This window comes from Nelumbo nucifera, chromosome 7 (genome assembly GCF_055504915.1).
Source record: "Nelumbo nucifera cultivar China Antique chromosome 7, China Antique-T2T, whole genome shotgun sequence".
NCBI classification, from domain to species: domain Eukaryota; kingdom Viridiplantae; phylum Streptophyta; class Magnoliopsida; order Proteales; family Nelumbonaceae; genus Nelumbo; species Nelumbo nucifera.
In genome coordinates this window covers 3,738,259-3,753,690 of record NC_142655.1, presented here as the reverse complement: position 1 = coordinate 3,753,690, position 15,432 = coordinate 3,738,259, and the positions used below count along the sequence as shown (strand labels likewise).

Here is a 15,432-nt window from a genome sequence, read left to right as displayed (position 1 = left end):
TTTTATATGAATAAGGTGAAGAAACTGGTTGTTGGCTGAGAAATAAAAAAAGAAAGGAAAGAAAGGAAGGAGAGGAGGGAAGAAGGAAGAGGAGGATTCGATGCTCACTGGTGACGATAACAGCAATGGTAACAGCAAGGCAGCGACAACAGACACAGATCTCAAATCTGAGATCTGAGAATTAAGATCTCAGATATGAGATCGATTTCTCTCCAACCTCTGCAATATTCTTCTTCTTCTTCTCTCTTTTGGATCTCAGATCTGAGTTCGTGTCTTAGTTTCTCCCCTTTCTATCCTCTGCAACTTTCTTAAACCGCAAATCACTGTCTGGATATTGAAGGTCAAAGACTGGATATTTATTATGTTTTAAACCTTTATGGGAGGCGACCTAACCTTCCACTCGTAAGATACCGGGGCTATCCGCTCCAGGCTCCCATTATACCTCCCACAAGAACACGATGCCTATTCCTTTCATGGTTCAAAACATTGAAACGCATCTGTGCATATCGTATAGTACCTATCATTTTCCAGGCTCACTGATACATGAAGATATGATGGATTTGTTTTAGATGATAAAACATGACATGACAATTCTACTGACGAGATCGGAAGAAGAAAAAAGAAAAAAAAGACAGGAGTTTCAGTTGAATGAAATATCAATACCTTGAACTTGGCCCTTTATTTAAGCAGAAAATTCCTTCATTGAACTTTCTTTCATATAACAATGCAAAGTTTCGATAGTTGGCCTAAAGATGTCAAAGCCTCGTAGACTCGTAGTCATACTGGGGGTAACCTGATGCCATTTGTTTTTTACTCCTAACCTTAGAAGGTTTCCATACACACAATAGGGAAAAGATACCAGTACTAATTAGTTGCATTTACCCATTACACCAACTCACCGACGAATGCCCCCTTCTCTTGCATCTGTAATCTGTATCATTTCCACAATACGATAGTACACATTTTGTAAGAAAAAGGGCATCATCCTTGATATCTGTTTCACGGATCTGTGTTCCATTGTTTGGCCTGGCAACTGTCTTAAAGTTATGCCTCACATGGAGAGGAACAAAAAATTTTAGCAGTTCCTGCATAATCTACAAGCTGGCCAACTATGTGAATAAGATGACTGGCATTTGGCTAGAATCTTTTGACAGTAACCTGTGCTCCCTGCTTCATACCAGATTCAAGCATTGCTTCTAAGACAGCAACATCTCGGGCACCTTCAATGAAAGAACTGCGTGGCTCAGCCTCCTGGTTACCATCCTCCTGTAATAAAGCAGACAAATAAGATAGCAGTTATGCCCTTTCTAGACAAGGCTGCTCAAGGGTTTTTGTGTGGTGGGTGGATTGAGTTGGCGTTTGGGTAGGGCTTCCTAAATTGGGTTAAGAAGGGAGCTTTCCTACATGACCCAATCTATATTAGCCATGTGGATGGATGGATCTTCTGGCCAATCCAGATTGTTGATCAGATAGGGGACCTGGATAGATAATCCTGCATCTACTACATCAATCTGTTCCAACCTTGTGGATTAATTCATTGGTAAATTGAACAATCCTGATTAGTAGATGAATTTAACCACCAGAGAAGGGCATTTGTTTTTATAGGGAAAGAATATTATTACTACAACAAGTTCTTAGTGCACAGTAAATTTTATCACTGCAAAAATGGCATGTGGAGGAGTAAGCGGTTCTTTTATCATAACTGATACAAAGGAACCATCTTGCAAGTTCTGCACTTTTCTGAAAAATACAAATACATCTGTGTAATTCAACACCTTCAAATGCCATGAATTTACTCATCTTGAGATGATATTATATTTGCACGGAATACTAGGATCCATGTCAGCACTGTATGATCTACAGATAAATATCTGAGATTATTTATTTATTTACTCTGCTAAGGAAATCTCATTTAAAAGAGGATGAGCTATGACAAAGAGTGCATGCAGTTGGGCCCCACAATCTTTTTATACAATCATAAAACATATATCTATAATATATTATATTAGACAAAATTAGGTTATACTATTATGCATAACATAATATTATTATATTATTTTTTATATAATATAACATTGTATAATATATAAGATATTTTATATGCTATGTAAGATATTGCATATCATATAATAAGCAATATATTATTATCTTAAATATTATACTTTATGGGGACAATTTTTGGGACTTCTATGGTCAATGGAAAAACTGTCAAAGAGCAATATTGTTATACCAACTGCGCCAGTTAGAAGTGATTTGTTAGACATTGAAGGGGCTAGAAGAGCTCGGGATAGACCAAGAAGGATATGGATAGAAGTAATAAGAAATGATTTAAGCACTAATAATTTAACAGTGGATATGGCTTTAAACAGAATAAATTGGCAAAACAGGATTCATGTAGCCGACCCCATATAGTTGGGATAAGGCATGGATGAAGATGAATCTTATTATACTTTATGGGGACAATTTTTGGGACTTCTATGGTCAATGGAAAAACTGTCAAAGGGAAATATTGTCCAAAAGACTTAAATTAATGCTGAACTTATTTAGAAAGGAGTCACCTATGAGAATTTAAGAGGAATTTTCAGAACACAGAGGTGTGATCTGATGTTTAATAGAACAGCCACCTGATTCTTTAAAAGCAAAATTTTTAGAGCCTGTTTGGGAGGGCTTTTGTATCGACTGAGCCACTTCGGAGAAGCTACCTGAGATAGCTTCACCAGAAAGTTGATTTTGTGGCACTCGTAAGCCTATTTCCAACTTTCTGGGTTTTTACCAAACACGGCTTCATGGCATTTCAGGTTCCTTAGCTCAAGTAACGCCAAAAACTGCTGCATTAAAGCCCTCCCAAATGGGCACTTAAGAGTTCAGAGGTTAGTTTAGTTCCACCAAACAAAACTTTACACTAATGCCTATACCCAGATAACAAACATAGTTGAGTATGAAAGCAATTCAAACAATGTTGTCTGGGTAAGTAATTTTCACAACAAAAGGAGATTTGAAAGCCATGAAACTGATTTAAATAATTGAACTAAATAATCTGACACGTACACTTCACTTTTTTTCCTCTATTCCTATTCAATGCTGGGCACTTCACAACAAAAAGGGACAATTGAACTAAATATAATACTTTATGCCTCTCATATTGGATGGTCTGGTATGTTCAGCATTAATTAATACTTCATTTAATGGATGAACAAGTGAAAACCAATGAAAAAATTCATTCCATGCCAAGAACATTAGTGACAGAGGAAATAGCCCATAAAATAGGGTAGAATAAAATGGTATTGACATGTATGCTACCTTAAATAAGGACTGTCCAATATCATGTACAAAAGCTTTCAGCTCTTCATTAACCCCACTAAAAGGGTAGAAGGAGCTTTCACAGCGTCCATCAGCTGTGTAAAATGAAACCTGTAACAGATGGCAAGACAGATATATTAGGAATCTTTAATTCTTGAAAAAAAATCAGTTTACTCTCCACTTAAGGACTAGAGAGTGGAGAGTCTCAATACTACCATCGGCAGTTCTCCATATAAATTTCCATTGGTATATTGGTATTGAGACAATTTCTACTTACACTGTAGCCATGCAGGCCATCTTTATTTCCACGCTCAATTTGTAATGTTCCCCTTGAGCCAACAACATGCCAGAATATCTAAATGCACTAAATAATGCTTGAGTCTTATAAGTAGGCATAAAAGTGAGACTAAGATTCGAGGCAATTATGAGAGGAATCCTTTCTGCACATACCTTTGGTGATCTTGTGGAGACTGCCATTACAAACACTCCAGAGCATCCATTTTCCAATTGACTACAGAGGCAGAGAAACACCTGAGTTCTCATTGCCAAGCTTAGTTGTGATGTGCTTGCATACACATACACACACAAACATGTACTTGGAAATTAATGTCATGCTTTACAAACTTACAAGAGAGAGCAAATATTATCTGGTGGAGGCAAAGTTGTATCTACATGAGAAGTAATAGCAGACACTGTGGTTACCTCACATCCAACAATCTGTTCATTTAAACATAATCAGGAGACCAGCATTTATTATCAGATGGATGGTAGATAGAGTTGGACAATAATGATCTTATTATAATAAAACCTGATTAGATGGATAAATTGAATGCATATTCTTCAATGTTTCAATAAGTGTGAGGCTTATGCTCTGACGGAACATGTCTCAAATCTAAATGTGCCTTGTGCATGTTCTTCTGCATTAAATGAAATAGGTTTTGCAACACAAGACTGAATTGAAAATAAAAAAATGTATATCCTCACCATTGACCACATAATCTTGTGTAATAGAAGCTTGATAAAATAAAACCCTTACCATCAACTCCTTGATCTGAATAGTAGAGACTTGGGAAATCTATGCCTTCTTTCTTTTCTTCATGGGGTTACACAATGCGGGGGCGCCTGTCCCCCATACCCATTAACCTCCCAACCCTGGTGACAGCGGGATTTAAACCCAAGTTCCCACTACAACCAGCTAGAGACCTTACCAACTGAACCACCATCTATTGGTACTTGGGAAATCTATGCTTGTTATGCTGGAGTAAAGAATGAATGGTGCAAATCCTCTTCTTCGTTGTCAATTCTCCTCCAAGGTTTAGATCATTTATCAATTTTGGAGGTAACATATGGCCTCCTGAGGGTTTCAAAGAAAAGGTCTAATTTTTTTGAACATGGCATACTTCACTATGTTTGGAACCTGATGAAGGGAAGAAATAGGCATATTTTTTAAGGTAAGAGGTGCACCGAACTGTCTGTAATTGGGAAATTGGAATAATTAATCTCTTTCTGTTCTACACTTGCAGATTTATTTATTTTTTATTTTTTTATTTTGTAGGGAGGAAGGATGGGTAAGCACTATTGCAGAACTACCAGGATATTCTGGAACTAAAAGGAAAATTTTGTAAGACAGATATAAGACCAGCACTGTTATATGGCATATAGTGTTGAGCAGTCAAGAAACATGCTAAAAAAAGAAGTATCTGAGGTGAGAATGCTGAAATAAATGAGTGGCAAGACAAAGGAGGACAGAGCAAGAGGAAGACCAAAGAAAATGTGTCTGAAGTGGTAAGAATGATCTGATGTAAATGACAGAAAACATGTCTCTTGATCAAGCACAATGGTGGGACAAGATTTGTATAGCGGTATAGCTAATACAGGCCACTGGAGCAGACATGAAATCATCAGGATATTGAAGAATGACCCATCATCTCTCCCAATAGACAAGTCTGTGAAATTTTAGTTAACTCATGACCTATGGTCTTGACAATTAGAAATTAGCATAGTATTGAAATAGTCCACAACAACACCAGGATATGGTGCCAAAATAAACCAAAAGCATTATATTTGACCAAAAAGCAATTGAATTAGAAACATGAAACTGATAATGAGCTTACCATCCTCAATCCTGCAATGAAGTGTACCCCCATATCTAGAATAAAACCCCCCTGCAAAATAGAAGAACTAGTGTAAGGTTGATCCAAAATTTCAGTAAGCAATTAGAATATGATAGAGTGGAAACCTCAAAGCCTGAGGTTGATAAAAATTCACTAGTGTAAAGTTGAGGCATAATGGCCCAAAAAGGTGAGGCGTAAGCCTCAAAGCTTAAGAAAAAATTAAAGTTTATAAATTGATAAAAATAACATATAATATACCAAATTAGAATGATAGAAAGTACAAATATCTATAAAATAGAAATTTATAAGCAATACGTTTCAGCAATTAAGTATTAAATAAAATAATAACTAATCAACTAAAAATTATAAACACTTTACATTTCATTTTTCAAAATTCAAAGTTCTCAAATTATTCAAATGACCAATTTAGAAGAAAGGAAACATATGAAGAATCATCCATATAATTGATTATTAGATTTATGGTCATCCAATGGTTTAGAAGAAAGGAAACAACTTAGTTGATTTGATCTATGCAAAAAGAAATAAATAAATAAAAAGAAAGAAAAAAGATCCACTAGGAAAAGAAATGGGAAAAATAACAAACTTGAGATGTTAGATTTAGAATAATAAGAAAAAAATCTCACTTAATTTATCCAAGAGAAAAAAACTTGAGTGACCCCTTTTGCATTGAATACAACCCTAAGAGAAACTAATAGAACTTGATTTACCCTATTAGTTTTTCATTTTTACTCTTTTTATTTGGCCCATAATTATTGAAGTGCTTCTTCCATATATTTTTAATTATAAAATGCATAATATATATATATATCATGTGCATTAAATCACTAAGTAATCATTGATACTTGAGGCAAAGTCTATGCGCCTCGCCTATACCTCAAGGCTTAAGCCTTTTAAAAGAATGTGTAGAATAAGTTGACGGATGATTTCACTTTTCTGATTATAGTAGTTTGCTACGAAGCAAAAATATATAGTATGAGATGATATTTTGGTGCCAAAGATATCATCATTAGTATATATGCACATTAAAAATAACATGTACTGGCAGAATACCATGGAAAATGTGTACTTTTTGTATCTTTTAAATCTAAATATTTCCTAGAGTAATAACTACTTTGCATAGTTACTAAAATAAGTATGGCTAAAAAAGAATATATGCATTGTAATTTTAATAGCAATGGTACAAATCAGGGAATGCCACAAAATAACCAAATGTGACCTCTTCTGTTACCTCAGTTTGGTAATCCATAACAAGGGAGAGATTGAGGAAAATGTTACCCATAGAATTAGAGCAGGATGGGCAAAATGTCACCCATAAAAGGAAAATTTTATAAAACAGTTGTAAGACTAACAATGGTGTATGGTGCAAAGTGTTGGGTAGTCAAGAAAGATGTCCAAAAAATGAGTGGTAGAAAATGCGAATGTCTAGATGGATGAATGGGAAAACTAGGAAGGATATGAGATTATTTGAAGGAACCTAGGAGTAGCTCCAATAGGTGATAAAATGAGGGAGAGTAGACTAAGATGGTATGATCATATTCAGAGAAGACCATCTACAACACCCATAAGAAGTGGCCTGTTACAAGTTGAAGGGGCTGGAAGAGTCAGACACCTAGGAGCAGACCAAAGAGGACATGGGATGTAGTAAGAAATGACTTAATGACTCATAATTTAATAATGGATATGACACCAAATAAGAAGTGGCCTGTTACAAGTTGAAGGGGCTGAAAGAGTCAGACACCTAGGAGCAGACCAAAGAGGACATGGGATGTAGTAAGAAATGACTTAATGACTCATAATTTAATAATGGATATGACACCAAATAGAACAAAATAGTGGAACAGGATTCATGTAGATGACCCTATATAGTTGGGACAAGACTTTTTTTTATCAGTAAAAAGATTCATTAATGAAAAGAAATTTGTTTGTCTTACTTTTTTATACTCAAACTCAACTTACTAAGCCTTGTCCCAACTAGCTGGGGTTAATCATTCCACTCTGTTAAGTGCCATATCCATTATTAGTTTGTTGTCCCTTAAATCATTTCTTACTACAACCCATGTCGTTTTTGGTCTGCCCCTAGCCCACTTGTCTTAATTTTTTATAATTATTTTCTTTCAATTAGCACTTGTTTTAGGGTTAGCTAAGAGATGTTCATGTATGTACCGTCCATCTTAAACATACTACTTCATAAAACTTCAATAACTAATACTTGGATTAGAAATGCATCTCAGTGATGGAACCACAGACATGAGATAATAATAGAATACATGATGTGGATAGCCAAGACTTCATTAAAAGCAACTTAGAGCAGACACATACTAGAAAGAGGAGTGAGAGAATATGGTTCAATATTAATATGTATTATAGATGGAAAATGCAATATGCAACATTCTATTTATGAAGTATTCATTACATGATAAGGTGCTTTTGCCAGGTAAGGAACATTCATCCTTGTTACATTCAAGTAAAAACATGCTACAATAATATCAGACAGAGTAATCCATTGTCAAGATCATCCAAACAACAAAAGCATGTTTACAAACTTTATCACAATCAGTTCAACTAAAGAAACTGTTACTGTGAAAAGCAACATTATATTTCTCAAGTAAATATGTTACATGGAAAGGTGTGTTAGTTGAGGGAGCATCCATCCTTGCTAGGTTTAAACAAAATGAAAAGTGCTACAAGGATATTTCACTAAGAGGTAGCCAATTGTTGAGATAATCCAAATAACAAAAGTGTGTATAAACACTATCACTTATTCACTATCAATTAAACTAAGGAAAAGCTTACTGTGAAATTACGCCTCCAGGAGCTTGAGAAGTAAGGATTTGAACTGTTCATTGATCCTTCAACAATCACTTGAACACACATCATTTCACCAATATCATTCATAAGTTTTTTGCACTGCAAAAATTCAACAACTATTTATGTTGAGTGCTAGGAAGAAGAGAATAAGTTGCCTATGACACTGATCAGTCAGAAGCAAACTAGATATGAAAGTAACAAATACCTCCACAAAAGCTGGTTCAAACCGATAGTTTTCTGCAACAGCCCACAGTGGTTGACGAGGGTAATTGGCACATAGGGAATTATAACATGACAGTGCAGATTTTGCCTCACTAACAGCTAAAAAGAATTAAAAAAAAAAACACAAAACTTGTTAGTAAACAAAATGAAATGGTACAAAAACATGCAAGTATCTTCTACCTACATCGCAGTTATGCAAGCTAGTTAAGCATATAACAAGTTACATGTCCTCACTGATAACAAATTATTTAATTTAATCTTCAAATCTGTGGTTATGCCTGCACAAGACGTCCATAATAGTAGTGGAAAGGAAAATTAATGGGAAAATAAATATTTTTTCCAAAGTAGATGAAATTGTACTGTTTCACCACAAAGATCTCTTTCCTTTGGTTCTATCTGTATGCTGTAATAATAAATTGAATTCTACAGAACCATAAAGAAAAATCCTACAGCAATTAAATTGGATGTGAATTGTGACTTACAGGCTGCAGCTGGTTTCTCTTCATTTCCACCATATATTCCGAGCAACAAAGAAGGCAAAAACAAATGAAAAAGGCAACATTTAAAATTATGCACAGAGGAAGAATCACAAAGTAGTTAATGTTCCATTGGTGATACTAATCGTAAGGATCTATTATAACCATTGCAATGATAGTAAGAATAATATTATGAAAAGCCAGCAGGGTTTCTTCTTTCTGAATATAAAAAATCCTGAAGTACATTTCCCAATTTTCTGACTTAAAAAAAAAACCGACAATATTGCATGCCTTTTTAAGGCAACAGAGATTAATGTGAATGCTTCACCTTGGAGAACATGCTTCCCTGCCCTTAGCAACCTCAATGAAATATCCACCTGTAATAAGTAATTGAACATGTCAGAAGAACTCTTAACTTTCTCCAATCCAGGACGTCTGATAGAAAATTGAGGCAGAATTAAGACTTTATGAGCAAAATGATGGGGCAGTTGAGTACCTTTTTAAAGTTGTTAAGAACCTACCTGAATCTAGAAACTAAGCCAACCACTATTTTGGAATAGGTGAGATAATAGCGGCAAACTTGATGGTTATCCCACCCTGAAATGATTGTTTATTCAATTGGAGCTGATGATATCAGGTAGTCAATACCCCTTGGAGAAAGCTCCAATACATTGTGGGATATAAGGCTCAAATGGACTGTCCTTTTGGTGGGTGGGGGATATAATAGTTTGACAAGATAAGAAGCTTAAGTGGCCTGATAGGATCGGTTTGTGTGATTCGAGATAAATTGATTAAGACTCAGCCCTTGTGGCTTAAAAAATGCTTCATCCTCTCTCTCTCTCTCTCTCTCTCTACTTTTTTTAAACTTGCTAGCTTAAAGATTCAGAAGGTTTTTGAGCTCTATATAAAAAGACCAAAGGGATTTCATTGTTTGACAACCAAAATTCTATTTTAGAAAAACCATGATATCTTCTCCATCGCTTATTGGGATGTTTCACTAGGCCCACTAATAACTTTGATAGTGGAAATATACATTATTAATTACTAGACATCATTAACTCTGATTATTTGTCATTAAAAAATCATGATTTACAACTTCTTGTTCACATAATGTTTTTCCTTTATGACTTCTATTTTATTTTTCTTTTGGATAGGTAGCAATTAGTTGTCAAGGACGGTATGCTAGAAAGCTAAATATTGAATAGGCATACCTCAGTATGCAGTTTAATTCCCCTTCCCCTAGATTTAAAACCTTCAACATTTTAGATATATACGTTCTAGGGCAACCTTATAAAAGTTGAAGTGCTTCTACTAATGAGCCTCCATTCACCATAAAAATATAGTATCCATTGTCCACTCTCCAAGACATAATTTCATGTTAATAGTAAAAGATACAATATATTTAGAATAAAAAGAATAAAACAAGGAAAATCTTCACTTGAGTTTTAACTTATTCAATGATAATGAAAACTGCAAATTATCTCATCCAAGGGGTGGGATGGATGCCAATAATAGGACAATGATAGCGTTGGTGGGATGCCAAGTAGGAAAGATTTGTTTCTATTTTTTTTTTTTATTTTAATGGGGAAGACAAAGTGAGCAGAAGATACAGTTTATGTCTTTAACTTTTACTTTTCTATATTGTTAATTTTCAAGAAAGTAAAGGCTAAGATGGTTTAATAACAAAAGCGGTATTTCTAAAGAAATTCCTTTGTACCTTAATTATCTGAGTAAGCCCCTAATTTTCGTCAACAAGGCATTCCACTTAATTAAGGGCAGGGTAAACAAAATAAAGCCCCCAGTAGGTAGGTTGCTACCAACAAATAGAAGGGGCTTGTTGTCTTTTCACTGGTCTTAATTATAAGGCTCTCTAGTTTCAAATATCTATAATATATAGAAAATTCCTTTAAAATATTCCTGAGGATAGAAAAATCAAAGGATTATTAAAATATAGAGAAATGATACAAGTGTCTAGCTTTAACTTCTAAAGCAAAACTACAATAGGAACCTGTCTCCCTACCAAAAGAACTACTAATGGAACAATAAAAGAACCTGAGCATACGACAATGAAGGCCCCTCTATATACCAGAGTCGAAAGCACCACTTCTGGCAGGGTTGTCAGAACATCACTGGCCAACTTGCCATCCCAGATGATTTTTATTTTCAACAACCAAGGTATTGAATTTCATTACTGCAAAATGGACATCCTTAATGTTGTTAGTTCAGTGCCGCAGACTGTAGGATGTGCCAATCGTCCAAGAAATCCTTCCCCACAAATCACCCTCCATAAGGCTCCTCTCAAAACCCAAGTTAGGGCTATTTTGAGGCTATGGTGAAGGGCAATCAACTCTGCTATAGCTTGGATCACCTCAACAAGATTTGATGTGCAAATAAATATATTTATTTTGATTTATTATTGTACATTATTTTTTTCTTTATGATTGATTCCATGCCATCAAAGAAATACTAATAAGATCGGTCTGAACTTCCCTCTCCCACCTATCACATCTCCAGTATCAATGTGAGGCATTGAGTTTTTCAATATGGGCAAAAGGAAAAAGAAACTTAGAAAATTATCATGTAGAAAGGGGAAACAACATTGGTGTACAGAAACCCAAGGATGTGGGAGGATATAGGGAGAGTCAAAACTGCTAAAACTGGGGACGCATGGCCATACCTGAGTCTGTCCAGCAAGAACAACTGCGACTCCATGAAGTGAGCTATCTTGAATGATGGCATCGAGACCTTCATCACCCCACTTGCATTCTATATTAGGGAAAAATTCTCGAGCAAGCTCTACAGCAGCTCTTGCAGATTTCTACTTTGATAAATGGACAGGGATAAAACCAGAAATAAATTTTGAAAAATTGCAAAGCAGAGCACCAATATAAAGAAGATCACGAGCAGAAGTTAAATGAATTACCTCAGTGCGGCTCCAAATGGATTTAACAACCACAGTATCGGCTATCTCTCTTAGCCTAGGAATGTATTGAGTTCGAACAAAGATTCCAGCACCAAGCACCGCAATATGGGGTTGTTGAGTCATCTCGAAATGTGCAGATTTCGACACCACCCCAACTTTACTAGAATTCAGAAGATAAAACCAAGTTCTTCCGTGGAAATAAGTCGAATATAAATGTTAGTATTCTGTTAAGAAACAACCATAGTGAATTAAATTAGATTCACAGATAAGAAACACAAAATGTCAGTCAAGTGTGGGATGATATCGAGCACTGGAATGGAGATCGAAGTATGACGGTTATAAAAGATATGATTTTCTTTATGGCTATGTATTGACCATTAACGAGGCTCTAGAGAATAGATAGTTGAAGTTCAGATCCGATCAACAAGTGTTGAAATAAAAAATATATTCGTCAGGGATTTTTCAGAACCATAGAGATTCAAACGAGTAGAGGTAACTGGGAATGCAAATGAAAAAAATCGTGCCTCAGAGTCAGACGAATTGCTGCTGCTGCGAGCAATCGAGAGAGTGAGATTAATTAGATACTTAGATCCACTGTTCACATGATCGCTCGCCCAATGGTATTTTTCCTATGTTTGGTTAAAGGGTAAATTTTTTAAACTACCCTTATAGTTTCGCTAATTTACAAAGTGTATTCTTACTGTTTAAAAATTGACTAAGCTGACTAATACTTTTATTACCATTAACACCCGTTAACATAAAAGGACAAAAAAGACAATTTCATTCTTTATTCTTTTTTAAAATTTCAAAATAAAACAGAAAAAAAAAAGAAAGAAAAAAAACGCTGATTCATCAAAACCCTCACCTTTCAAACCCAACGAAACCTCAAAATAAACAAACATCACGAGTATGTTTGAATTAAAAGAAGGGAACGAGAGAGAATGAAGGTGAAGGAGAGAGAGAGACCTCATGGGTTTCGTTGTTGCAAAAACCTCTCACAGAGAGACTGACGTTCTCCCGTGCATCCAAGATGCCACCGTTGCTGCTCTTCCCCTCTCGTTCATGGCATCCTTCATAAACAACATTCTTCAGAAACGGCTCTGCAGACAAATCCAAAGAAAAGAAAGACCACTGTTGCTGCTCTTCCATTTCTCTGCTCCCTCTATATCTTTTTCCATGTTATCCCCATTTGCAGCAGCAGACCCAGACAAAACCGACAAAGATTGAACCCTTGATGTCACTTCCCCTCCATTTCCGTCCTCATCCTCTCCCCTCACTGGCATTGCATATCTTGGGTTTCCCGATGAAATCTCCATATAAAAAGGAAAGCCCAAAATAGTTTAAAAAGCGACAGAGTGGCTGAAACAATGAGAGTAAAATCATAACATGTCAGACTCGATTTAAAGTTGCTGCATCTTGGGTTTGGGCTCCATCCAAACCCAGCCCCAGCATCAAAGACGAAGATGTCAGCGACGGAAACTGTGCCGGACTTCCAAATCGACCTCTCTTATTAGTGACTATGGCAGAATTAATCAGAACTGTGGCAGCACTCTTCATATAACGCTCGACAACAAATCTCATCCATAAATTGCTCCTTTTATTGCATCACTTAAAAATGAAACAAATTGAAAACTGTGGACACCCTACGCTCGGAAAAGAAACCTCCTCCATAAAAACCACTGCCAGACTGTCAGCTCTATTACTCTCATCTCTTTTGTCATCTCTGCTTTTTCTAGTTTTTCATCTAAAGCCCTCATAATAAATGTTTGTCTCGTGATTTCTTCCACTTTTTTCCTGATTACAGAAGACATCACACTGTAGAGAACCGCTCTACCGTTGGAAACCCATCCAAAATGTTACCGGATTCCGGCTCTCTCGGTCACCGAATACTGACGGGTATGATTCTCTTTGTTGCAGTGGCATTAACGTGTCTTGTTCTCAGTGCGGTGATCAATCCCGACGGAGTTACTACATCTTTTCTTGATACCCAATTCCACGATTGATACCCAATTCGTTCTCTCCTATTATTTCTGATTTCCAATCCAATGCCGTCCACATGGGCAATCTGCAATCAGAGCTGATGATCAAACTGTAAACTATACAAATTTCTGTAGTGTAAGATGTTTCCTTGACAACATCCAATGGTAGTGATTACAGGGGGTTGAGCTTGAAGTGGCCGTTCGGCGTGCCTTGATGACTTTGTTTATTTTGAGGTTTGAGAGGAGCTTCGGATAAATTACGAAGAGCATGGTGAAACCCCTCGTCCTTTCAGCATGAGCTGATTTTCATGTCCTATTATCTGTGCCTGAACCCAAGAGGCAAGAGGAAAAAGAAGGGGAGAGAGAGAAAGAGGGAGGGAGGTGGAGGGTAAAATTGAGTTTTAATAGATATGTATATCACGTACGAACGAATTTTGAGGGAATCTTAATAGACCTTAACGATAAGGTAGAGTCAATCAATTGTCAGGTTTCATTTATAAAATTATTTATTTATGTTTCAAGTTTCATTTATAACCATTTGATTTGAGTTGATCAAGTTTCAAGTTTTCTACTTGAACTCAAGTCTCATTTATAAAATTAGGCTTATGAACCACTCGAACTCGACTCAACTAAACATAGCACTTGGCCCGTATTGGTAGAGAGAGACTAAAGTGGCTGAACTGAATTGACTTATTGCATTGTCTTTTGGTAAATAACTAAGGTGGTGTTTGGTTGAACTTGCAAAAAAAAAGATCTTTCAAAGCCCAAAAACTTAAAAGATGATTTAGGCTTCCAAAAATGAAAATAAAGTTTGGAAAGCCACTTGGGTAACTTTGCCCTCCAAAGCCTCTTCTTTGATTCACAACAATATAAATAAAATTATGAAAAGTTGTCTCCAATCAGCTAATTGCAAACTGTGGCTCATCTCAGCAACAAATCCGCCTTGTTATATTTTCTGGTATGATTTTGATATGTGATGTACCCAAAAATTAAACATTGTAAATCAGCAACCCCAGAACTAAAAAACAACCCTACCTTTAGCAACTCCGGTTATTCAAGTAACTGTTTTTCAGATTGTCCACGAACATTTAAAGAAGACAGAGGTATTCATTTGAGTGATGCTTTGAGAAGGCTTTTATTGAGTAAAGCAGGAGACCCAACTCTATGTGAATTTGGATTCAGTCCTCACAAAACCATACTTACAGCTTAGTGTTGCATTTGCAGTAGCTATAAACGTGAACCAATCGGGCGGAATTCATCAAAATTCTTGGATGGATTTTGATCAGTCAAAATTTTTTCCGTATCATGTCTTTCTGGCATCATAGATTTAGATTTTCTGAAAACATAGGCCCAAGGTCCAACACAGCCCAAGCTATGATCACCCTAAAATGGGAGCCCAAATCTCTTAAAAGCAAAATGTGGCACAGCATCCAGTTGCACATTGAGAATGCCTCCCAATTCTTAGAGTGTTTGCACGGCTTTTGCTTTAAAGAGATATCATCACCTAAAAACTAAAATGGGTGCATCCTTGTTTAATACATTTTATTCGTTTTATTGGACATCAACCATCTTTACTGTAGTCTTACATG

The 15,432-nt window shown here is 36.0% G+C and overlaps 1 protein-coding gene across 6 annotated transcripts; it reads right to left on the bottom strand.

The window, feature by feature from the left end:
* Window positions 1-677: 677 nt before the first annotated feature.
* LOC104597515 (NAD(P)-binding Rossmann-fold superfamily protein) lies at window positions 678-14,165 on the bottom strand. Of its 6 annotated transcripts, none has more exons than XM_010259098.3 (13): window positions 12,831-12,950; window positions 11,865-12,088; window positions 11,619-11,759; window positions 9,270-9,318; window positions 8,948-8,965; window positions 8,449-8,564; window positions 8,229-8,342; window positions 5,415-5,465; window positions 3,929-4,017; window positions 3,751-3,811; window positions 3,578-3,655; window positions 3,301-3,411; window positions 678-1,266 (listed from the first exon to the last, which is right to left on the bottom strand). In XM_010259098.3, exons 2-13 carry the CDS (start codon window positions 11,985-11,987, stop codon window positions 1,138-1,140), a joined length of 1,080 nt encoding a protein of 359 aa, XP_010257400.2. In that variant the 5' UTR covers window positions 11,988-12,088; window positions 12,831-12,950; the 3' UTR covers window positions 678-1,137. The 6 variants fall into 6 exon arrangements, with proteins under 6 accessions (XP_010257400.2, XP_088747124.1, XP_088747126.1 ...); XM_088890998.1 differs by lacking the exon at window positions 12,831-12,950 and adding an exon at window positions 12,389-12,528; XM_088891000.1 differs by lacking the exon at window positions 8,948-8,965 and having other exon boundaries at window positions 12,831-14,165.
* Window positions 14,166-15,432: the final 1,267 nt, after the last annotated feature.

What these genes read in the sequence shown, in the direction of transcription:
- LOC104597515 (XM_010259098.3), bottom strand. Translation starts at nt 11,987, where the DNA reads ATGACTCAACAACCCCATATTGCGGTGCTTGGTGCTGGAATCTTTGTT. An exon ending in TTCTTGCTGGACAGACTCAG is followed by an intron (nt 9,319 to 11,618) that starts GTATGGCCATGC and finishes TACTTATTACAG; the next exon opens with GTGGATATTTCATTGAGGTT. An exon ending in CCTGGAGGCGTAATTTCACA is followed by an intron (nt 5,466 to 8,228) that starts GTAAGCTTTTCC and finishes TCTATTTTGCAG; the next exon opens with GGGGGTTTTATTCTAGATAT.